At 37.0% G+C, this 23,915-nt stretch overlaps 1 protein-coding gene across 6 annotated transcripts; it reads left to right on the forward strand.

Moving 5' to 3' along the window:
- The first annotated feature begins 2,593 nt into the window (after positions 1 to 2,593).
- kynu (kynureninase) lies at positions 2,594 to 20,474 on the forward strand. Of its 6 annotated transcripts, none has more exons than XM_015358249.2 (15): positions 2,594 to 2,699; positions 6,821 to 7,006; positions 8,878 to 8,998; positions 9,172 to 9,254; positions 11,323 to 11,384; positions 11,465 to 11,536; positions 12,176 to 12,250; positions 13,007 to 13,153; positions 14,827 to 14,925; positions 15,331 to 15,404; positions 15,811 to 15,863; positions 17,236 to 17,321; positions 19,107 to 19,337; positions 19,636 to 19,798; positions 20,223 to 20,474. In XM_015358249.2, the coding sequence occupies exons 2-14, from the start codon at positions 6,838 to 6,840 to the stop codon at positions 19,765 to 19,767; spliced, it is 1,404 nt and encodes a 467-aa protein (XP_015213735.1). In that variant the 5' UTR covers positions 2,594 to 2,699; positions 6,821 to 6,837; the 3' UTR covers positions 19,768 to 19,798; positions 20,223 to 20,474. The 6 variants fall into 6 exon arrangements, with proteins under 6 accessions (XP_015213735.1, XP_015213737.1, XP_006636382.1 ...); XM_015358251.2 differs by lacking the exon at positions 2,594 to 2,699 and adding an exon at positions 4,885 to 4,980; XM_006636319.3 differs by lacking the exon at positions 2,594 to 2,699 and adding an exon at positions 5,326 to 5,409.
- The last annotated feature ends 3,441 nt before the right edge of the window (positions 20,475 to 23,915 follow it).

Raw genomic sequence — 23,915 nt, forward strand, 5'->3', positions numbered from 1 at the left:
TTCCATCAGGTGAAAGGTGAAAAATGTAATTGAGTATCCATTTTTGGCTTATGTAGGGTTAGGGTTACAAGAACCATTGAATGTTGACTGCAGTTATGCTTCTGGTTGCACTTTAAATGATGCAATTGAAAGATTTTACCAATTAGAACTGGTTTTCTTAAATATTTTGACCTGAATCATTTTTGGGATACATTTGCTTAACAGTGCAAGCAGTCAAAGGTCTCCAAAAAAAAAGTTGCAGAAAACAGCAAATTACTGTATCACTTGTACTAAAGCTGACTGGGGAACAAAATTCAGCACTGAGCATAAAATATGTCTACATAATGTTGTAATTGTAACCCTTACCCTAGCTGGAGTTTCCACTGAGCAGTTCCAGAATCTGTCTCTAAAGCCCTCCAGCCATTAGATTTGAAATGTTCCTGAAACTAAACAATATGAATCTAAAATAATAAAAAAAACATTTATAATAGTTAATGGAACTTTATCTTCTTCAATAATATATTTTCTTCATGTAAATATTTAATGAACTGAAACGTTGATAAAATGGCTTTTAAATGAGCATGCATTGTAACCCATTGTACAGTTAGACTTACAAGAGCCATTAACTGCCTTTTTCAGCCACATTTGTAGTTGCTCTTTAAGTTTCAAAATTAAGAGTGTTTATCCTCTTAACTACTGTATATACAGTAGTATGTTGAAAGGGTGACTATTATAGTAACTAGTAAGAACTAGAACATGCATTTTTAGTTAGATCAATCAGAATGGTTTACATTACTTATTTCCTTGTTCCTATTCAGAAAAGGTTTTAGAGTGTGAGTTTGGAATGGAAAATGTTTAATTAAATGAATTAAGATTATCATGATGACCGTGAGTTCAAAGATCAAAGGCAATAATAATGTGACACCCAATAACACATGACAGAGATATTTTCCTGTGTTCATTCATTTACCTTATTTGCATTTTTTCTTTCCAAAGCTGGGTAGGAGATACCGACAGAATAAAATACAGTACATTCACTTGTATGTGTATATTGCAAATGCTCACATTGCTCTGAATGGAAAGGCATACTGCCCTTCTGGGTTGCTTGCTTAATAGGAGTAAATTTAACTTAGGACCGCATTCAACCATTTCTTGAAAGATTACATTGAACCAGCTAAAGACACAAGAAAAAAATTGATTGTTTCAAAAATCCACCACTCATTGTGAAAAGAAGTACAGATTATTAACAAAAAATATCAAAAGAGCAAATACGCACATACATTTTTTTGGCTTGCCTGAGATGTCTCCTGTTATCCTGGTAGAAAAAAAAACAACTAAATTAATTGATTAGACCAATGACCTTTCTCCAGCTAGAAATCATTATATTCTCATTGGGCTTCATTAAGTAAGATATACAATAGAAGGTTCCCCAAGAGCAACTACAATACAACAAATAAAACACTGCACTGAAGCAGAATTTCTCAACTTGCGAAATGTAACATGAAACAGATAGTCACAAACTGTAATTAATACCTGGAGGCTGGACCAGTGTCACTTGCAGAATTAACAATTTAGCCCCTAGAAAGCTAAAACCAAATGTGAAAAGCCTGCCATGAGCCACAGACCACAGGGCGTGGTTGTTGTACTGAAAGTGCACTGATAATCACTCTGGCAAGTCATCTCTTTTTATTGTGGTCTTATTTTCATAAGGGGACTGTGAAAATGATTATTCTATGCCATTGATATTGTGAAAAGTACATTATTCTCAATCAAAATTCCCTGTGTAGCTCACTTCTGGAGCGAGCAATTCTGGACTGTCCCTGGAAATCCAAGATGTGTGGCTCTCTCATTATGAAAATTAACTTTATAAATACCTTTTATCAATATATTTTTCTTGTAATGCACTACCATTTTCACTACATTGAAAAATGCAGATTTTTGTAGATAATTGGATTCATCAGAAAACCTTAACCTTAAAGAGACAATCTTTAAATACAGTATTGCTGTTTGTCTCAAAGAATGTCATCATACTTGTTGATCTTGAGCTGTGATTGCCTACAGAATATTAATATACCGTAAATGTGTTAAAGAGGTTGCTATTTAGGTAGTTGTTAAACTTCACCAGCAGGTGGAGCTCATAACCGCTGTGCTGAAAATTAGGTAGAAACTTCCAAATTACTTGGTTATACAACAACCATTTTTTATATGCTCTGAATAGCTTGTTTACACAGCTCCTATTCTTTGTATATGGGTGTGGTCTTGTCCAGTCGGGGAAATCCCACTGGGCCATTTTCATGTCACAGTAAATTGTGTCATAAGGTGGTAAAATATGGCCGTGTGTGAAGGGTATAACTCCTATCTAAAAAGTCAAGACTCTGCAGGAGTTTTTATACTTGTCTGTGCAAATACAACCTTAATATACAGTATGAGCCCCAGCAGAATGTTTTGACTGATTTATGTGAAATTGTCTTCATTACCCATCTTCCTTAAACACCTCATAAAGAGGCTGCACTGCACTTAATATTTCACAATGTGTGATTGAGTTCCTATCTTGCAAACAGCAGAGGATCCTTTCTATTGGTGTGGACGAGCTATCCGCTGTCTAGGAAGTGATGCTGTGTGTGCTCGGAGTCTGTGAGTGGCTGCGCTTGTCATAGACGGACAATGCTGCTTATCCCCTTCGTGCATCTGGGTTCAGGATCTGGGCTCTTTATCCCCATGTAAGTTATTTACCTTTTCCTTTAGTGTTTGATTTACATTGCACATCCTTTTTTTCACTCCTCTCCCTGAATTGACATACAGTGTGATACTGCTTACTGCCTAACAAAGTTCTTTATAATGGTGTCTGATTAATCAGTGAGATTTCCAACTACTAAAATCAGATCTTTCTCCCCTGACACTGGTGTTAACTGCTAAACGGTTCAACTGGCATCTTTCTTTTCATGTTCTGTGATGTTCTGTCTTCCTGAAATAGGCTGGAATTCTGCAGTCTGAGGCACCAGCTTGATAAATCATTCTACACCACTATGCTGCTTCCTTTTTGATATTTTGCTTTGTGCCTAGTTGTTGATAGCTTGCACTCATACTAACTTTTCAGTGTCTTACATTTCATCTCTGAGTCAGTGCTATTCTCTTTTCCTGACAATACAATTCAGTGCACTGCAGTGAAATAAGTTGAAATAAAATCTGTCATACTTTGATGATCCAGGGAGACTTCAGTCTAAAAAAAATAATTACCAAAGGGTTTGCACTGCTGTTTTCAGTTAAAGGTTTCTCAAGGTACAAGATTGGTGAAAGGACACACTCATTAACTAGAATGCTATCAATGAAAGGACTGATGCAATATTTTATAGCCAAGAGACTGAACATTTTGTCTCATGCAAGTGTCACTAAAACTAGAAGAATGGTCTCATGGATTTAAAAGGTATAAAAGTTGGGATAGGAGGTTGGTACTGTAAAGCATGGTGCAACGGTAGTGTGGCTATTAGCTCTGCTGTCTCTGAGCTCTTGAGTCATGGGTTTGATTCTGGTCAGTGGTTACTCTGTGTGCAGTTCGCATGATCTCCTGATGTTCCAGTTTCTTCCCACAATCTAAAAGATACTATATGTTGTCCTTGTTAATTCCCCCATGTGCTGTACATACAGTATGTGTTTGCCCTGTGGCAGACTGGTGTCCAGTCCAGAGTTTATCATGCTTTGCACCTGCAGTACAGTGTAGTCTGTCAGTCTGGGCTCTAGCTCACTGTGTCCCTGTATTGGAATATGTGGTAACTGAAAATGGGGGAATACAAGCAGAATGTTGTTTTTATTTTATTATACTTGGGGTGGGGGCTGAGAGAGAGGAGCTGGGGTTCCTGTTAAATGAGGAAAGTATGAGTCATCTTCCTTGACAAAGTGGAAAAGCAATGCCTGTCTTGTAATATAATAAACCCGAGACCTGTAGTGTAGCAATAATTGGCCTCATGAAAGTTAAAGTGGGAAGCTGCGTCAGCTCGCGTTAGCTGAAAAGAAACAAGTAAAGGTTAATTCCACACTGGGAACTAGTGAGAGAAAAAAAGTCTCAATAGCCTGAAATCTTCTTTTTCTACTTCAGTGTGGAATTCATCTTCACTTGTTCCTTTGATTGAATTCTAGTTCAACAGTTAAAATCAATGTATTTATTTATGTAAATATTTATTTTACAGTTTGTCAGTGTGTAGCGGCTTTATTCAAGCGGAATTAGAAAAGACTTGCATATGATTGATCTGTTCAGTTAAGTTGTTATGATATAAAATCACTTTCCCAAACCAGAGCCTCTCACATTGCAAACCATCTGTTCCACTTTCAACTCCCTCCCGGTACAGTATATTCAGTTAAGAGCTCTTTAACTCCATCTTGAACTTTAACTCTTTATCTACCACCTAGCTCCAACTGAATAGCACATCTCCGTTAGGTTAGAATTTGCTTCGCAAATAAATTGTTTTTATAACTTGGAGGAATTATGACTAAAACTTGATTAACGTTAGCGAACAATATCAGCTGTGTGCTGTAAACTTTGAAAAGAAACACTGTTTCTGGAAACATTTAGTTTTTTTAATAGATCGACGAAAAAGAAACATAAACCACTCTCAGGACTTCATTAAAAGTGCATTTTTATTTATGGGTGAGAGACATTTATCGTGCTTCGATATTTGGAATGATAAAATACTGTACGCACTTTTATATATTTAATTAAACTACGTTTTTCAAATAGTACAGTAAGAATATTCTTGTTAAAGAACATGTAATAACCGAGGAAGAGTGCTCCAGTGTCCTGGACAGCTGTGATCTACGTTTTAGGTAAATGCTAAAGATTTAGGCAGATACTGTATTACTCAACTACAACTGCAGTTCAGAAGAGAAAGAGGAACTCGTCACCACGAAAGACAAAACGAATCAGGAAATGCAAAGTTTTCTAATCAAATTTACCATTTCATTTGAAAGCTGGTGAGGCTTAGTAAAATTCGGAGTTTTTGAAGATAGGTAAGTGTTAGCTTATACACCTTTTAATATCCATTATAATAGGTGTATTCAGGTGTACGAGCACAGCAAAATACGGTCCGGTGTAAATGGGATTCTTGTTCGGTTTCTGAAAGCTAGCCAGCAGAACATTCAATGTCTACACAAATACAGAAGAGTCCAGCACCACTGCAGTGAAGAGGGATACCTGTAACCTTTTCCCCAAATGTCGAAACTTTGTAACTAGGCTGTTCCAGGGTGGATGGTACTGTATAGTATTTGCTACCGTTCTTCTAACCTGTGTAGGGCTTATCACATATCAGTAGTAGGGGAGGTACTTTAAACTCTGCACGCTATTGGAAAACGGGATCAGGAAGTTAATTAATTACTCTCAAGGCCCAGTAATGTTAATAGACTCACGGGTGTGCAGAGCCAGCCTCGATTAGACGGGACGTGAGTAAGCTGTACATTTGCTTTTGTATAGTATTGCATATCATATTTGCCCAGAAGCGATATTAACGTTTTTATCAGTTTTAAACCTGTATTACGGGAAAAAATAGTAAACCATGCTTGATCTGTACAGTACATCTGCTAATTTCGAAATCTTCTGTGTCACTTAATCATAATTTTGCTGAATACAGTTCACAAGACTTTATGTGTTTTGATGTTTGTAAGGCAAGGATGATGAAACAAGATATACTGTAAGTACGGTGAGGCTACAATATAATCTTACATTCTCACCAGATGTGTGGTGAACAGGCAGTATTCAGGAGGGTGGAAATACAAAAATAACACTAAATGTGATTTAAAAAATCAGACTGAACCAATGTTTTAAAATGTCTGCTTGTTAGCATGATTTGGCAGCAGCATGGAGCAGTTATTAGTGCTGTGGACTCCAGGGGGTTCTGGCTGTAAGTCCCATGGAGTTTCACTCATATTGCCTCTGTAAGTTACCTGCTGTATAAATGGGTGCAAGCTGTCATTGTAAAAGAGAATTTGTTCCTACAGTAGTTGACTTATCTGGTCAAATAACAGATTAGGTCTTTAGGTTTACTGACACAGAAACTGAATGCTGAACTGAGTAGTGGGTGTAATCAGTTTATTTTATTCCTTAAGACATTTTGGTGGATTAGTAGACATAAAGATTGCCTTATGAAGGCTGAAATGTAATCCATAAATTAATTCCGAACAGTGTTTTTTATGTAGAAATAAAATAAAGATTTAAATAAATTCCCATTTGTTCCACGAGTGATAGAAATAGTTCATAGCTGGAAAGAAACCAGTAATACAAGGCATCTTTAAACTTTTCTGGAATCAGTTAAAAGAAGATTCAGTTAATTCCAGCCATTAAATTAAAGAATAAGGGAACCACGTTTATCCGGTTTTGAATAGAGCACATTATGTGGGAAGTGATATAATCATTTGAAATCCTGAAAGCTATAGTCAGAGTCAATACAGAGGACTACTTCAGGAACAATAGTGAAATAAAGGACAGAAATGGAAATTAAGAAGTGCTTTTAAGACTGAAAATATGAAAATATGAAAATATCTCAAACATATGTTGATATCTAGACTCAAGTTATCCAGACATATTACTGATGCACAATTATTTCAGGAAACACATACAAAAGCAGACAAAAGAAGAAATTGGGCCAGATGGCCTCCTGGTCTTATAGTGTTCTTGTATAACAGAGTAACCCTTTGCCACACCGCCACTGCTGGTTAATTTCTCCTAATTATTAAATGTGGTAAGCCTATTCCTTCATATGCTTTCAGGATATCAGACCTAGAGCTTCAGAGGCCTGCAGGTGGTGACACACACTGGCATTTCTACATTCCTGACATCTCATCTCCTTTATCGTAGCATCCATTTGTGCAGCTATGGAGACCTTAAATGGCAGGTCCCTGGGGGAGTTCCTGGAGCACATTGCCTTAGAGCTCGGCTGCAGCACCACAGCACAGGATGTGGCACTGCATCTGGATAAACATGACGAACTACGACATCTGAGAGAGCAGTTCCTGGTCCCTAAAGTCAAGGACTTGCCACCAAGTACGTGTTAAAACTCGTAATATTCTTGAGCCCAAAGCAGAGTGTTTTCAGTGACAATGTACAGTAAGTGTTCTTGGTTAGGAAAGCAGAGATGTTTTTACATTTTGCCCCCAGAGGTTATACTTTATATATTAAATATGTGCCCTCATAAAGAGAAGATTCTGTTTTCAGTCACGAGAAATACCTTGCTCACATTGTTTTGCAATTAAAATGGTGAAAGTGAGTCATTTTGATCTCTGAGTAATCATGCTGCATGTTTCAGTAAAGACGTAGGATGGGTTTATTGGGCACTTTTTAGGTACTGTATCTCTTGCTTTTAGCTTTGGTGCCATTAATAATAAGAGAAGTAAATATGGTGCATGTGGAACACTTGTTTTATGTGTATAAATTTGTAAAGTAAAGAACACTTACAGTATGCAGCAATCCTCACAGCTTGCTTTATTCGGGTGATGGGCCTTTAAAAGGGGCATGCTGATACTGTGCAGCTGAAAAGAAGAAATGTACAATAATTGCCTGTTTGCCACCTCAGTACCACTGAGACAAGCACTATGGAGCTGGGCTGTGTTTTCCTGCTGAATAGACTTGTGCTTCTGTGAACTGCCCCAGCTGTGCTGACACCCCTCCACCTTCTCCTCCAACACACACTCTGAAAGCATCATAGTGTAGACTGGGGTCTCGCTCACTGTACCATCAACACGTTTATGTTCGGTTTCTAAATGTAACCCTTACTGAGCAATAAAAATATGAACTATTGAATAACTCAGTATACATTTACATGTAATGATGATAAATCATCATTTTTTACTGTATGTCTTTAGGTGAATTTAAGATGAATAATCTCCAAACAACAGGAATGCTCTTAAAAAGGCATCCCTAATTGTGCCTCTGAGGCTCACTGACCATATACTAACCTAAACAGAACGTTGCTTGTAGTACTATCATACAGGCCAGTACTGAAGGTCGTTTGGGGGAGCAAGGGATAGTGATCAGGACTCATATCTAGTTAATCCCAAGGAATAGCAACACATAAAAATTAAGTGTATTGAGCACATTTATTTAATGTTTAGTTACAATAAATTTGTCTTAACCTGCTTGGCTGAGGCCAACCTCCTGGTGGTAGGACGTGGAGACTAGGACCCGGCACGCGGAGTGAGGAGTGACCAACTGGACACAGGATGGAGGGGGGATGCAAAGAACAAGTGCGAAGGAGTAAAAGATTTCATAAAGCATCTATAGATTTTTCCTTTTCATTGAGAAAATGGCGTCAATAATGATTATGATTTAGAACAGATGAGGCGAATTGAACTTGGTTGCTGCCATCCCTCCAAGGCACAAACCTCAGCTGGGACACTGCTTTTGTGCCCTTGATTAAGGTACTCTGCTCTGATTGCTTCAGTAACATGCCTACCTGCATAAATGGGTACATGTGTAAATAGCATTAGTTAAAAGCTTCAGCCAAATTCATAGTAACCCAGTAAAAGACTGCATTTTACTGGATTGCTCATATTGCTCATGCCCGCCTGTGGCAGTTGTCTTAGCCAACTGCTTCATGTCACTGAGCTTTGGATGAGATGAGAAAATGAGGTACATGGTATCGGGGCACTCATATGGTGCAGTAGATGACTAGTCTATACAGTAATATTGCCATGTAGGTTGTCCCTCATGTGGCTGTGTATGGAGGGAGAAATGATTTCATTTGGTAAGATACTTCAGCCCTGAAACTTGTCTTGTTTCTTTAGCCGCAGTACCACATAGCAAAGTTACCGTACAAATGCTGATTTCAAGCATGACCCTGCATTTCAACACTAGATTACCTATTCATGAGAATGGCACTTCATTAATACTCTTTCTTTCTGTTAATAATTCCAAAGCTGACCTTTCAGTCGTGGATGGAGATGAGGACTCAATATACCTTGTGGGAAACTCACTTGGGTTGCAGCCTAAAACAGTAAAAAAATACATTGATGAAGAGTTGGATAAATGGGCAAAAATGTAAGTAACTTTACACATTTTAAGATTCATACAGTTCTCATTGGAAATTCCGGTAATATTCTGTATAATTATGATTTTAATGTTTATACCCATTACCCAGTTTTTTAACATTCATTCCAGTGAGTATTTCTTAAACATTTTAAATGAGATATTACTTTATGGTATGATTTCAGGGGAGTACATGGTCACTTTGAAGGCTCCCGTCCCTGGGCTTGTGCTGAAGACTGTGTTGTAGAACTCATGGCTAGAGTAGTAGGTGAGATTTTTTAATCCATTGAAATAAATAACTGTGTATGTTTGTGTTTATGCTTGTAAGTGAATTTTTAAAGCCATACTATTATGCAACTTTGCAGGTATAAGGAAGCATTAATGAGAACTTCTAATTATAACCATATGCTTTGTCATGTCAAATACTTTGACTATAGAAAGAAAGCATTCAAAGTGTGTTGGGAATTGCTTAGTCGATATGAAACAGAAACTACAGGTAAAGTGTGAATGCTCAAATAGGGGTGATGTAATTAGCAGAGCACTGCAGGGATCTGTGTTAAATTTAAAAAGTCAGGCTGAGTCTAGAAAAGTCATTTTTGTGTTGTTTATTTTGATTCCTCATTGATATAAATTCACTATTTCAATCAATCAAAGTTTATTTATCAAATGCACAACAATACAGTGTGCAGCAGTAGTTGCTGGCAATGAATTTTCTTTTCTATGAGCTCACCGGGGGGAAGGGGGTTAAAAATCACAGAATTAAAGTTACAAAATAAGGTTACATAATAATAGTGCAGTAGAAATTGAATAAGCTAAACTCAGACATAACTCAATATAAATAGAGCTGCGTCCAGGGTGTATGCAATACATTATGTCCAATTAAAACCAAGTAGTGCAGTAGGCCGAATACAATGAACACTGTGTGTCCATGTAGCCATTATGGGTGATTTGCTAAAGGAGCTGCAGGTTGGCTGTTTAGCAGTCTTATTCCCTGGAGGTAGAAGCTGTTCCGTAGTCTGTTGGACTTTGACCGAATGCTTCAATACCGTTTACCAGACGGTAGGAGAGAAAACAGTTTGTGACTGGGATGACTGAGGTCCTTGACAATAGACCTGGCCTTCTTAAGACATCTACTGTAGCTGAGTAGATATCCAGGATGTTTGGTAGCTCACAGCCGGTGATGAGCTGCGCTGACTTCACCACCCTCTGCAGGGCTCTGCGATCCAGGGCGGAGCAGCTCCCGCACCAGGCAGTGATGCAGCCAGTCAGGATGCTCTCAGTAGTGCACCTGTAGAAGCTGGGCTGGATACTGTGTGTGACGGCATGCCGAACCTCTATAGCCTGCGGAGGAAGAATAGAGTAGAGGAATTTGTCTTCTAGATAATGATTATGATCTTCTGGATAATTTCAAAATGAACATTAAAACACAAACCATAGGGTACAAACAGAAACTATGTGGAAGTGCATTTAAGACCAAGAACAGGAGGCACTACTTCCCTTAAATGATTTTTTAGGGAATATGCTGTCCAGACGTGTTGTTGAAGTTGATTCCCTGGATTCTTTCAAGAAAGGAGTGGATGAGATCCTTAGATCAACTACTTACTACCAAACATACTAGATGCTCCAGATGGCCTCATTTCATGTCTAACTTCTCTGATGTTCAAATGTTTTAATGTGGGGAAGCATTAAAAATGGGAAATAAAAGGTTAAAATACAGTATACTGTATAATTAAATGTGTTGATTTAATTGAAGTTTTATTGACATTCTACACAAATAATACCTCATCTGAAGTATTATGCACGATTGTATTGTAAATTTACAATAAATTTACCAGATATATTCCTAGGCCTAAAGGAATGTCCTACACTGACACTAAAGGAAAGTCATGTTTTTAGTCTTGAAAAGTAAAGACTACAAGGGGACCTTATTCAAGTATTCAGAATCCAGAAAGACATTAAAGAAGTGAACCCATTGAACATCTTCAGAGCCAACAGAAAAACATTAACCTTAACATTAAATATTGAGGATACAAGTGGATACTATGGAGAGGTGCATTTAAAACCAGGAAAAGGAAAAAATGTATACCCACGGGCTTGTGGGAGTGAAAACAGGCTACCCAGCCACTCTGTTGAAACTCATATGCTTCCAAGGAACAGCTGGATGAGATATTTGTCTCTCTTTGCTAGAAGCAACACGATGAGCAAGATGGGCCACATGGCCCCCTCTCTTTTGTGTTCTTTCCTAAATTCTTCAAAGGCAAACATTAAGTTGTAAAATCATCAAGGTTAAAAAGGCTGTGTGTGGACAGTAAAATCTTTAATTTACTTTTCGACAGGAGCAAAGACTGAAGAAGTGTCCCTGATGAATGGACTGACAGTGAACTTACATCTTCTCTTGGTATGGTGTTATTTAAAATTTAGTTGCTGCTGTTGTTTCTGGAGAAATTCTTTAATTAAAATTTTACTTGGATGTTGCAGCTTTCCTTTTATAAACCAACACCACAGCGTCACAAAATTGTCATTGAAGAGAAAGCATTTCCATCAGATCATGTAAGTGATATTATTTCCACTTCTTTTACCAATAAGTGACGTTACCAGTAATTTTACTTATTGTACAGTATACTGTATGTGTGGGAGGTCACTTGCCTTTTGTAGGTGAGTTTGTTCAGGATACATCAGGTCATTTAGCTTAGAAAAGTCAATATAGTACAGGTTTTTAATAAAGGATTTGAACTGCAAAGTTTATAATTTTGAAATAAAAATATTTAGTCCTCTTGGGTCCTGGGCTTGATTCTGGACTGTGTGGTCTTTATGTAAGTTTTTGTTAGGCGCTCTGGTTTCCTTCAACTTTCCAAAGACATGCTGGCATGTTTAACTGCTGTCTTTATATTGTCCCTGCATGCTTGCCTGTCTGTCCTATCCAGCATGTAGTCCCTGTGCTCCTGGGATAGACTTTCTGATAATGGATGGGTAGAAAAATATTTAGGTGTTTTTAGGACCAAAGTTTGACCACTGTGCTTAAGGTTGCTTTTTCTGCAGTCATTTAATTCTAATGTTTCAACTAGAACATCTTTTATCAATCCAGATATTGCTGTAATACATTTTCTAAGAAACACGTTTCAGACATTATAACCAAATGTCACTAAGGTTAAATTATTTTCTTGTTTGTCATATCTCTGCTCTTTGCAGTACGCTGTTGAATCTCAAATCCGGCTCCGTGGCCTTGACCCTCAGCACAGCTTACTGCTGATGAAACCCAGAGAGGTAGGGCTTCAGATCTGATAACAATCCAGAGTTTTTATCTTACAGGAAACACTATAAAGATCCCATAAAAAGCTCCTGCATGGAAAGCAAAACTGCAGATTTTACTTAAGATGTAATGAAAGCTATGCCCAAAAGATATTTTTTCAGTCAGCCTTTTATGCATGTGGCGATATGTTTTGGTATTGGTTAAGGTAAAAGTCTAGTGTGGTGCACTTGCAACTGAAAGGCTGTAGGTTCAAATCCCAGCTGTGGAGCCACTGTTGAGCAAAATAGTTCACTCAGACTGCATCAGCCAAATACAAGAAATTAATTTTAATAAGTTTTAAACTATAGTGGTCAGGTTACACATTGGTTACAGTTATTGAGAGAAAAATATTACTTTTGAAAAGCAATGAAGCCAGTAAAATCATTGTATCTAACATTTCTGTTTTTTTTGTTCTTCTTTTGAAGTTAATTAATTTTACTCCATTGCAATTCTGTGATTCAGTAGGGTCTGTCTGAACTGATGGGGTGCGTGAGACTGTTAAAAAATGAAGTGGATGCATGAAAAATGAGAGATGCAAGAGCAAAGAATGTTAGTAATGATGAGCCATAAATATGACTTCTCTTCCTTGTGCTTTCATCCAGTAATTACTTCTTGATATTGTGCAGAACTGGTTCTAAGTTATCATGCTTCACAAAGACTCTCTCTGGACTGATGTTGTTTGACCAGCAATGGCACCTTTCAAAATACACAGCGTCTCTTCATTTTCTCAGGGTGAGGAGACTCTCAGAACTGAAGACATTCTCTCCACCATTGAAAGGGAAGGGGACTCAATTGCTGTCATTCTGTTCAGTGGGGTGCAATACTACACAGGCCAGCTGTTCGACATGCCCACTATTACGAAGGCTGGTCACAAAAAGGTAAAATGTTTACTTACAACAATCATGCACAGTATATACTCCAATATACAGGATGTAGTATGTTTGGAGAGAGGCCTCAAGGTTCAAAAGCAGTGTTGTCTTTTGTGAAGATCCTTTTTTGCCTGTCTCATTTTCCCAGAGGGCATGATTTGATTTTGTATCTTTTTCTACTTCGTTCCACTGCGATCATTGTCAATTGATTGCAGTGTTAATTCCCACCCAGACTTACAGTAAAAATGTGTCACTGGGTCCAGGCAAAACACACTTCCAGGTGTCTTTGCAGAGGCTTGAAAGGGCTCAGCCCGAAATGGCTGCAAGTCCGACCTTTTCAGTTTTAAACCGGGGTGTGAGATTTTCACCACAGCTGGCAAGCGACACTTAAGGAAGTATCCATGCACACCAATACCAGTCTGTACGGTTTAAAATCTAAAATAAATTCTCAGTAGAAGTGTGAACAATTAACAAGTGAATAGTACTTCACTGATTGTCATGACCTCTGAGCTAATTACCTTTCATTTCTACTAAGGATACTCTTGAAAAAGACTAAAAAACTTGCAATGTTCTTCTCATTTGTTTGGTGCAAAGTTCCAGGGCAGAGATGCTGCACAGGAACATCTGTTATTATAACTGTCAGTTTGTCATCATATGGGCCCTGTAGCACATGTAATGGCACATTTCTGAACAGCATGTCTTCACTCTGCTTGGTTATTGCTGTATCACAATTTCAACTACCAGATGGCAGCTCTTAAAACAGTTTTGAACTTGATCTGGGCACTGTGCGTTACTATAATTATACTTACAATGTTGCTTTTTAATGGCAACATTTTCCTAGTGTGTTATTGTTGAAATAACGGTGAAACAAAGGAGTTGTTCCTTATTTTAAATTCAGGTCATAAGTGCTATATGGTGCAATGAAGTAGGAGAAATAATCGAGCAAAAAAGTAGGACTTTACAGCCATCTAGTGGTTGAGATTTCAAAATGAAAATGGCAAAAGCTGCACAAGGAAGATCCCAAAATTACCAGACAAGAACACACATATATTTTCCATGTACTGTATGTACAGAATAACATAATAAACTTAACACATGATTTCTGAAGATATTCTGTTTCATAATGTTTGCTAGTTATTTTGATTTCTCACATTTTTTTTTCAGATAATATGGAAGAGTAGCCTACATTTCTCATGAATGTGCCATTAAATCTACTCATTTGCATGATGTAAAGTTTAATTTTGATTGTGTTTTATGCAAAAGACCTTGAGGTTTCTGCGTGATGGAAGGCTTCCAGACTTAAAGAGCTAAAGAGGTCATTCTAAGAACCAGTTAATTTAGGCTGTATTGTATATGACTATCGTCCTGTTCCAGTTCACTAAAAAACTGTTTTGAATCACAAAATGTTAAATATGATTGAAGGCATTTATTAAATGATATTTCAGCTATGGGCATGTACAGCATAACTGAGTTTAATAAACTTCAGTACAACAGTGCTTTGTCATCATGCAAATCACAGCATAGCATAGTGCATTAATGTGTTGTGTAATGCAGACCAAACTGTGATATGTAGGATATGTATAAGATTATACTGATGTTTTGCTCATTAAAATCCCGTATCATGTTTAGCAGATGTACCCTTGCATACCAGGTTAAAGCTAACCTCATGATTTCTCCTGCAGGGTTGTTTTGTAGGGTTTGACTGTGCTCATGCTGTTGGAAATGCTGAACTTTATTTGCATGACTGGGGAGTTGACTTTGCCTGCTGGTGCACGTACAAGGTAGGACTTTGACTCATGCTACTGTAGGTCACCGAGGACAACTTCTTGCCTGTCAGCACAATTTATCCAGTAATCACCTGAAGCTCAGAGTCATTTTTTTCTTCATGTAGCCATGTTGCAGGTGTTTGGAATGTTTATGTAAATAATGTGTATGCTAGCCTTTTTTTAAGACTATCTTGATGTAAATGGTAGAAGAAAATCAACACACACAGGTGAAATTCAGAAGTCCCCAGCAAGAAGATTTTAAACCTCTTCCACGATAAAAATCTATCTAGGTTGTTACCTTAATCTTCTGTTTTAGGCTGTTCAGCTATTTTATTTTTAAAATTCTTGTCATAGTAAAAAATGATTGTGGCAAATTCAGGGATGTGGAATATAATATTTCCATACATTTATTTTGTCCAGTATATGAATTCTGGGGCTGGAGGTCTTGCAGGGGCGTTTATTCATGAGAAGCATGCATACACAGTCAAACCCACGTAAGTACTGGACTTCAACCTGAGCTACACTTAAGGAACTTTCTAGATATTGTTGTACAAAACGCATTATATATAAATATATAATATATAAACATATAATATATATTATATATTAATATATAATATATTATATATAAAATTCATTGTATCCAAAAAGAGTAAATCACCTATCCCAGAGCAAGTCATTTATATGGGTTCATGATTTATAATTTGTACCCCATTAAAATTGTATAATTTAATTTATACAATACACTTTGTAGATTTTATCAAGGGCTGAAACATTTCTAATCTGTCCCTATGTTTTTGTTTCTTTTCTTTTACTCTAGAAAGCGAATTATAATAAATAAAAGGCAAATTATAATAAATAGATATGATTATGAGCTTTAAAGTTTTTATGTCTTTCTAGGCTATTGGGGTGGTGGGGTCACAAGCTGAAAACAAGATTTCTTATGAATAATGGTAAGTGCTTGTTTTTTGGTTGTATCACCTAAAAAAGTTCTGTCTTGTTGAGAATTGAGAATCTTATTAAATAAACTTTGTGTCATTTCCAGTTATATTTCATAATCTTCCCTGTAATCCTGTATTTTAGCTCTTAACATTTTCCTCTGTCCAGTCTCAGGATTTTTTTACTAATTTAAACTAAAAGAGCTTCTAACACTGAACATGAACACAGCAGCTAACTGAAGTTATTTTATAGAAGGGAACATCCAGCAGGGTCAGTGTACGTGTGTTCAACCAGATTTCAGGCTGGGCAAAGGCACAAGTACAGAACAGATATTACAGTCTAAACAGCTTCAGGATCAGCGCCCCCCTGGCGGTGATTCCTGAATGATAGGAATGTGCCAGATTTCTTATAAGCAGCTTCCGAAGTGTCAAGTTTTGTATAACACTGCAGTGCTGATACATTAATTATTATACGGAAATGAAAACATTGTATGCACTGTCTGTTCAGCAAAGAATTTAAAGCTCGGTTTATTTCAAGCACGATGCTGCATTACAAACCTCTTCAAGAAGTATTGGGTATTAAACAAGGAGAGAAATGATTAATGAGCTACCACATAGATTATATTGTTTTAGCTCAGGAAGAGCACATGTATGCAAATTATTTTATGTTGAATTTAGCTACAAATTCATCTCAAAGGGAGGTTGAATTATATTGGGCTTGAGATTCCTGGTTTAGTTCAATTTCATATTTAAGCTTTAAGGGCAGTAAGAGGCTGCCTTAGCCTCACTGCTGTAAAAAGCCTTATTGATTTATTTGTTCATAGATTCCTAATCAAGTGAGCTGCCAGGGCTATGCAGTGTTTTCTGAGCCTGCATATTCAGCTTTTAACAGTGAATAATGTTTGCCTAATGGTGATGTGTGCTGATATGTCTTAGCTTATACTGACACCTAGTGGATCATGACATTGGAAACTGACACTAACGTATAATTCTCCATCCTTCGCCCCTTTTGCCATGTTTCTTCGACATGTGAGATGTTGGCCAGTAATTATTATACTGTAAATATCTGTTGATTTCATAATAGAATTTTGTAGTAATAACACTAAATACATTTTCACTACCTTAAGTAGTAGTTGCAAATGAATATTTTTTGTTAGCTTAAATAAATTACTGAAACACAAACTAATGGCATCAATATCACTTATTCCGGAGGAATAGACTTCTCCTAATTAAGAGTTTTTTGTGATTAACTGGTTTTGTGCGTAGAAATAATTATAAACTAAAAATAAAACAATAGTTGTATTCCTTTGTTAAAATCAGGCAAAATAAAAAAAAAAATCAAAGAGGAGGCCCCGAAGCAGCGTAACCCATCTCTTTAATCTCCTAGAAATGGATTTAAGCCCTGGAATAAATGGATACCGCTTGTCAAATCAGCCTGTTTTATTGGTGTGTTCACTGCAGGCAAGCTTAGAGGTAGGTTATACAGGTAATTCGTCTAGAGACATTTCTTGTGCAGAGCTATGTTAGAGCTAGCTTTAGCTGATCTTTATTTTAACTTGTACATGTAACAGAACACTTGCAACTGTACAGTAATTGGCATCACAGGGGGCCATAATTAAGTAATTCTAGCAATCAATAATAATGTATGTTTATCCAGTTATGTAGTCTGTTCACATTTTGTTTAATTGATCATTTTCAAGAATAGCAAGAGAGAAGGAAGCAGTACAAAGTGTTTATTTGTTTTGATTATGTATTATCCTCCTCTAAAGGAAATGAAAAGAGGAAATGTTTTGCTGAGAATTTACTGCCTGTGTACCTCTTAAAAAGATGGTCTGTGTTAACAGTTCTTTCAATCCTAATAATCTATTTTAATGCTGGTTAAACGTTATGTCATTCTTCCTGTTGGCCATCTTTAGCATGATTATACCGTATACTGTATGATTATTGTTTATAGAAGATACCATTGTCTGGGGCAACGTCCAATACATACTGTAATATAAGAAATTTACCTTGCAAGGTCTGTGCAAATAATGTAAGATAAATTGTATTAATCTAATTATTTCAACAGTGTAATATATAGTATATTAGCTACTACTATACATTTCAGTTTTCAAGCAAAAGAAAGTTCTGTGTTGTTTATGTTCTGTGTTTAATAAAACAGTTTGGCTTACTGAGTTAGGTGCTGCAACATGGAAGAATATCTGCATCCAAAATGTCTGAATTTTCATGCCCATTGATGTTATTCTTTAACTGAACATTTATTATGTCACATTTCAAATTTGGTTAAAAACAAGTGAAGAATGAAGGATGATACAGAACTGTAACAAGCAATACATTAATTAAAGGAACAGGTGCAATGCAGTTATTGACAGACATCACCAAGAAAAAAAAATTGTTAGCGTGCAGTTCGTTTTTTTGTATCAAGGCAATTAGTTTTGGATGGGTACCTTAGCTTTTATCTTACATGTTGTGGTTTTATCTCTACTGTTTTCATACAGTATATTGTGTATTCATTACATATGAATTATCAGCATTTAGGCAGCAGGAGAGGCCATCTGAGTCAGCAGCTGTAGAAGGCTGCAGGCTGTCTGACATCACATGGCCTCTATAAAAACAGCTGTTTGCAAACCTTTTTGGGCAGAACAACACCATTCAGCAACCACACTATTGATCTTATTTTTGTAAAATGTTATTCAAAGGGTTGTGGACATTTGGGACTTCATAGGACTATTGACGTTCTGACATGTGAGCCTGTTCTATAAAAAGATATTGCAGACTAGCGCACTGTTTATTAATCACTGTTCTGACATAATTGACGAGCAATACAACCAGATTCTGGAAATTTTCTTCTGGGTGTTTTATGTACTTTAACCTTAACTGTACTGAAATGTCTACTTTAAACAATTGAAATACTGTGAAATGATCTTTAAAAAAGAGCAAAAGAGTATCAAATAAAGCTTGTTTGTACAGGATTTTTATATGTTAGATAATTAGGACTGAGTGTGCAGCAGATATGACTTGCAAATGAGTATATATTGATGGGAATTATTAGAAATGCCAGCAAAATATATATATTCTCTATTTCATTGCCTTAACTCATTGAATAGGCATGACTTTTAATAAATTTCACCATTACGTTTTCAAGTACAGTATCTGTGATCACATAAACAGACAATATATAAAAACAATGACAGCTGAAATGAAAGTTGTGTATTGTAAAGTGCCCCTTACACTGATATGTTTTTCCTTTGTGGCAAGGTCTTCAATCTAACCAGTATGAAAGCCCTAAGAAGGAAATCTGTCCTCCTGACGGGGTACCTGGAGTATCTGATCAAGCACCACTATGCTCAAGATGAAACGGATCCAGACAAACCTTATGTCTCCATCATCACCCCTTCAAACACAGAGGAGCGAGGCTGCCAGCTCTCCCTCTCTTTCTCAGTTCCCATCAGGGCTGTTCACAAAGAGCTGGAGAAGAGAGGCGTAGCAGTGCGTGCTTTTCACTTGACATCTCAGTACCTTTTAACACACCCTTAGACTTTCAGGGGAGAGCTGCAGTAAATAGCACACAACAGTTGAATGGCACTTGCTTATTTTATAAGATATCTGTAAAATCTGTTTTTCATTCCCCTAATCTTGTTTGTGCTTGTTAATATGCAAGGCTCTGTTATGTAGGTGCAAAGAAGATTACCTGTAAACCACATTTAACCACTAAGAAGATCAGAAATGCAGCAAAAAGCAAAGTGTTTTAAAAATATATGGTAATAGGAACTTTCTTCTTTTTCAGTGCGACATGAGGGAACCGAATGTCCTGCGAATTGCACCAGTACCTCTGTACAACTCATTTAATGATGTGTACCGGTTTGTCAGGGTTTTGGGATTGGCTCTTCTTGCAAATAGGAGTAGATCTTCACAGTGATTTACCCGGAGTTAAAGACAACTTTGAACAGGTGCTTGGGCAGATTTTGATTCCTGTATTTAAAGAAATAAATTAAACTGCATATAATTTTAGCCTACTGTTTCCATTCTGAAGCTTTACCTTTGTGATGATTGTATATTCTGCTGCTAAATGGGGCTCCATTCCATAAATCAAGGTGTGGACTTCCAGTACTTTTCTCAGACAGCGATATTTAATGCTGCCCCCATTTTTTTTCAATAAATAATGATAAAGTCACACACACACACGGAGAACATGTCAGAGTTATATGTCGTAGTTTCCTCCGTTTTCCTGTCCTGTGTAAATCTGTGTATTTTCATGGGGACTCCTGTTAAAGACATCAAAAAAAACAATTCTTTCTTACACTGAATTCAATCCTTTACATAGTTCTCACTCTCAAGGACTGACTAATCTTCTTTCTCTCCATTCATTTACAGGTTTTCTTTTTTTAGTGCCTTCCACACTTCCCTGGAGTTTGTCTCCCAGTTCTCCAATGTTATCGGTCCGTACCTACTCTGACATCGTCTTTCTCTCGTGTTCCTGCTCCCTCCCCAGTTCACCCAGACACGTGAAGAAGGCTTCACCAGTGAAACGGCATTTTCTTCTTTTAACTGTTCATTTCATGTAATTAACCTCAACTTAATTCCTATTTCAATATTCACAATCTTAATAAAAATGTTTCGATTGACTGTTAAGGAAATTGTCTTTAACTGCATTACAGTTTCACATACTGTAGGCAGAACTTGGACAAAGATTATATGAAAACCTGGTTAAATGCTTTTAAGTTCTTCCCCTGGCTCCTGTTGAACAGGAAGCCCCATTTAACCCAGAGGTGAGACAAATAGACAAGACTGGATCCACAACAGCTAAGACAGATTCAAAACAAAAAATATATTTATCGACCTTTTACCAATCATATATCCATATAAAGGTAAATTATATTGTTTTACAATCATAAGGCAAATGGTGTGTACATGAAAAAGATTTATAACAGACCACAAGGGAGGTAGTCTGCTATCTGATACGGACAAGTATAATTGCTTCCTTTACAAAACTACAGTATTTCCCAGCTTGACTAGATGTAAATATTTGCATAGAAATATTTTTTTAATTGCCGGGTGCACTAAGAAAATCATCAAAGCACAGTTCGTCTTGTGGCGTCATAAGAAGGACATTCAAACACCTTTTGTGCAGTACTTGCAAACTTCAGTAGGTGGCATGGAGATCCAGAGAATCCAAGGCACACCGCAGACCCAAACCCATGAATCGGCATAAGGAAAAACTTAACAAACTTTAACAGACCATATTAATGTGCTTAGATTAAACATTATCTCCTATAATTCTTGAATCCTTGTCTAACACAAATTCCACACCAATTAAAGACAAGGGCTAGTGGGCCTCTTAACCTTCATTATTCCTAAATTGTACGAATTTAGATCAGGAACTGAATTTCTTACTCAGTATTGTTGAATATTGTTACGTCCCATTGTGTGTTCTGTGTGTGTTTTTTCTGTTATGTCCACACTGCTGACCTTTGATTGTTCTCCCTTCCCCATTGGCCAACCATCACACCACTGTTTCAGTATGATGTCATCATTAATTAGCCTCAGCCAATCAGAACACATCTTATTCAGCATATAACATGGAGGTTTTCAGCAAGGAGAGGCGTTTCGTTTGACTTCGGTCCTGTTCGGTTTTGGTTTTCGCTTCGCTTCGCTTCGCTTCGCTTCGCTTCGCTTCTTGTTATTGCTACGGCTTCATTTGTTGGTTTGTTTTGCTTTGTGTGTGTTTATTTTCGTATAGCTTCGGCTTTGTTGTTTTGTTGGTTTTTTGTTAGTTTCTTTGTACTTTTGTTTGTTTGTGTGTTCATCCTTGTTTTGCCATTACCTTGCCCCAGTGTTACATGTTCAACTTTTGAGTTCTTTTGTACCCTGCTCCTGTTTATTACTCTTGTTTTCCCTTATTTGTATTCCTGGTTCACTTGTATTTTGTGTGAACTTTTGTATATAAGGTTAGTTTAGGTTGATGGGTACACTTACACACTTAGTTGATTTTGTATTAGTACACTAGTTTAGTACGGGTGAGTGCCATTTGTCTTGTATGGTGTTGGGTAGTCAGGGAATTATCCTCAATGTTACACCCCTTTTCCCCTAGACACTTGGGGTCGTAACAAATATATTTTTGATTTGCTTTTTTTTTCAACACGGAAACATTGTGAGACATTACATACTATATATACTATATACAGTATTTTTATACAAAGGTAGTTCCTGTTGCTTCTGGTAGTTTGCTCAGGAGCTGCTAAAATGATTTGTGTTTTTGTCAGTGAAGAAGAGAAAATTGAATTACTTGCTCACACAGTTTGTTGTGGAAGCATTTAAACCAAAGCAGCATGAGCTCATACAGGCTTTGGTCTCTTGACACCAGTGAAACACATCTCAACAAACCCACCGATGTCATGGACATATTATTCATCTATCAACAAAGAAAAAAAAGCATGAAAAAAAAACAAGGCAGAATGAAAGATAAAAATATGCTACTAGTCAGAAGAATCTCCCAAAACTCATTTAAAAGAAATGCACCAATGAAAGTTGTTTGGAAACTGCCGTCAACCAACATACTTCCGCCATCTTACTGAAGACTGGGCTGCCACTACTGCCACTCACAAGACCATCCATTCTACGTTATTCCTGTGTTTCTGCTTATCTTTAAGTATTCCTTCTTCTCAGTGTATTGTATACACAATATATAGGATTTCTTTTCGATTTTCAATCACTCCTGTTATTCTTGCTTCCCTTTGTTTTCCTCAACATCCTGTCCAACATACAGTACTCAGTCCTGAGGATCTCAAGCCTCATGGCTTTCTCCTTTCTCCACGTTCTTCAATTTAATTTTGATTCTTTCTTCTTAATTCTTCTGCTCATGTGCCCTGGCATCCAATTCGGCTTTGAACTCTTTACCCTGCTAGTGATGGTGCCGTCTCCTTGGCCCTACTGTAGGTCTGTCTGGCATCGTACCTCCAGCTAAGTCAGCAGGCATCCAGCAGCATTTAATGTCTACCTTCTCTCTCTGTTGCAATGTCTACCTTCTCATACTGTACCTGCACTTTTCCTTCTGTCACTTTTGTCTTCACTCTGGGGTTCTTCACTAGGGGTTCACTTGTTTCTCCATGTCTTATGACTAGGAAGCTATACCTCAACTAAGTGGGTAAAGTCAAAACGTATTATACTTATATACTCAACACATCCAGGTCTTAAATGTTTCTATTCCTTCTGAACTCCTTGTGAACTTTTTTATAATGCGACTCACCCACTTTGGCCAAAACCATTTTCAATTTATCCTCATACTGTAGCTTTCAGCATTCCATCATTAACCTTTGAAAAACTAACCTTCTTTCCAATTTCAATCATTAGTTGAAAATAATGTCTTTAAATCCATTGGAAACAGACAAATTAGCATTGGATAATTATACCATTCCTGTAGAGCTTTCAGAATTAGTTCTCTGATGCTGTAAAAGCTTTTGAAAGAGATGTACTGGATGAATAAGAGCACATATGTATAAATATGATCACCTCCCTCACCTGTTTGATGCTCAGAGTAAAGCTTTGAACATCCCTTCCTGAAATGTTTTGTGTCTCTTTTAACAGAAAGCTTATTAGATTAAATTAAATCATGGATAAGGTTTGAACTGTGTCTTTAGACTATCTGTTCCATTTATTGTACAATACATTATATTAAAAAAAAAGTTCAGTATGCTTTCCAGGCCTCTAGAGCTTGGTATGGAAACCTCTGTTCACTGGTACTTGTTTAAGATATGTTTTGAAATTGATAGTTGCTAAAAAGAGACAGAAAAGGAGAAGTGTAACAACAAATATGGCTTGGTTATCTGCAGCAGTTTCCTGGTTAGGAAGGTGTTTAAAACTACTAAAGAAAAAGACTAGAAAAATAAGCAATCTTACAAGATGTGATGGGTCTTTTCTTTGATTACTGTGCATCTAATAATTAGAACACTGTTTCAGTTAGTCTATTTCTGCACATAAAATGCTTCCAGGAAGTGGTTTTTGAGTTGCAGGTTTTTGGTATGAAGTCTGCAATTCACCCAACTGTGTGCTGAGCCAGAGAGAAGCAAC

This window comes from Lepisosteus oculatus, chromosome 12 (assembly GCF_040954835.1).
Source record: "Lepisosteus oculatus isolate fLepOcu1 chromosome 12, fLepOcu1.hap2, whole genome shotgun sequence".
NCBI classification, from domain to species: domain Eukaryota; kingdom Metazoa; phylum Chordata; class Actinopteri; order Semionotiformes; family Lepisosteidae; genus Lepisosteus; species Lepisosteus oculatus.

Excerpts from the sequence above, each read along its gene's own strand:
- kynu (XM_015358249.2), top strand. The coding sequence starts at position 6,838 with ATGGAGACCTTAAATGGCAGGTCCCTGGGGGAGTTCCTGGAGCACATT. Across the intron at positions 9,255-11,322 it reads ACTCATGGCTAGAGTAGTAG|GAGCAAAGACTGAAGAAGTG; the intron begins GTGAGATTTTTT and ends ACTTTTCGACAG. Across the intron at positions 19,338-19,635 it reads TGGAGAAGAGAGGCGTAGCA|TGCGACATGAGGGAACCGAA; the intron begins GTGCGTGCTTTT and ends CTTCTTTTTCAG.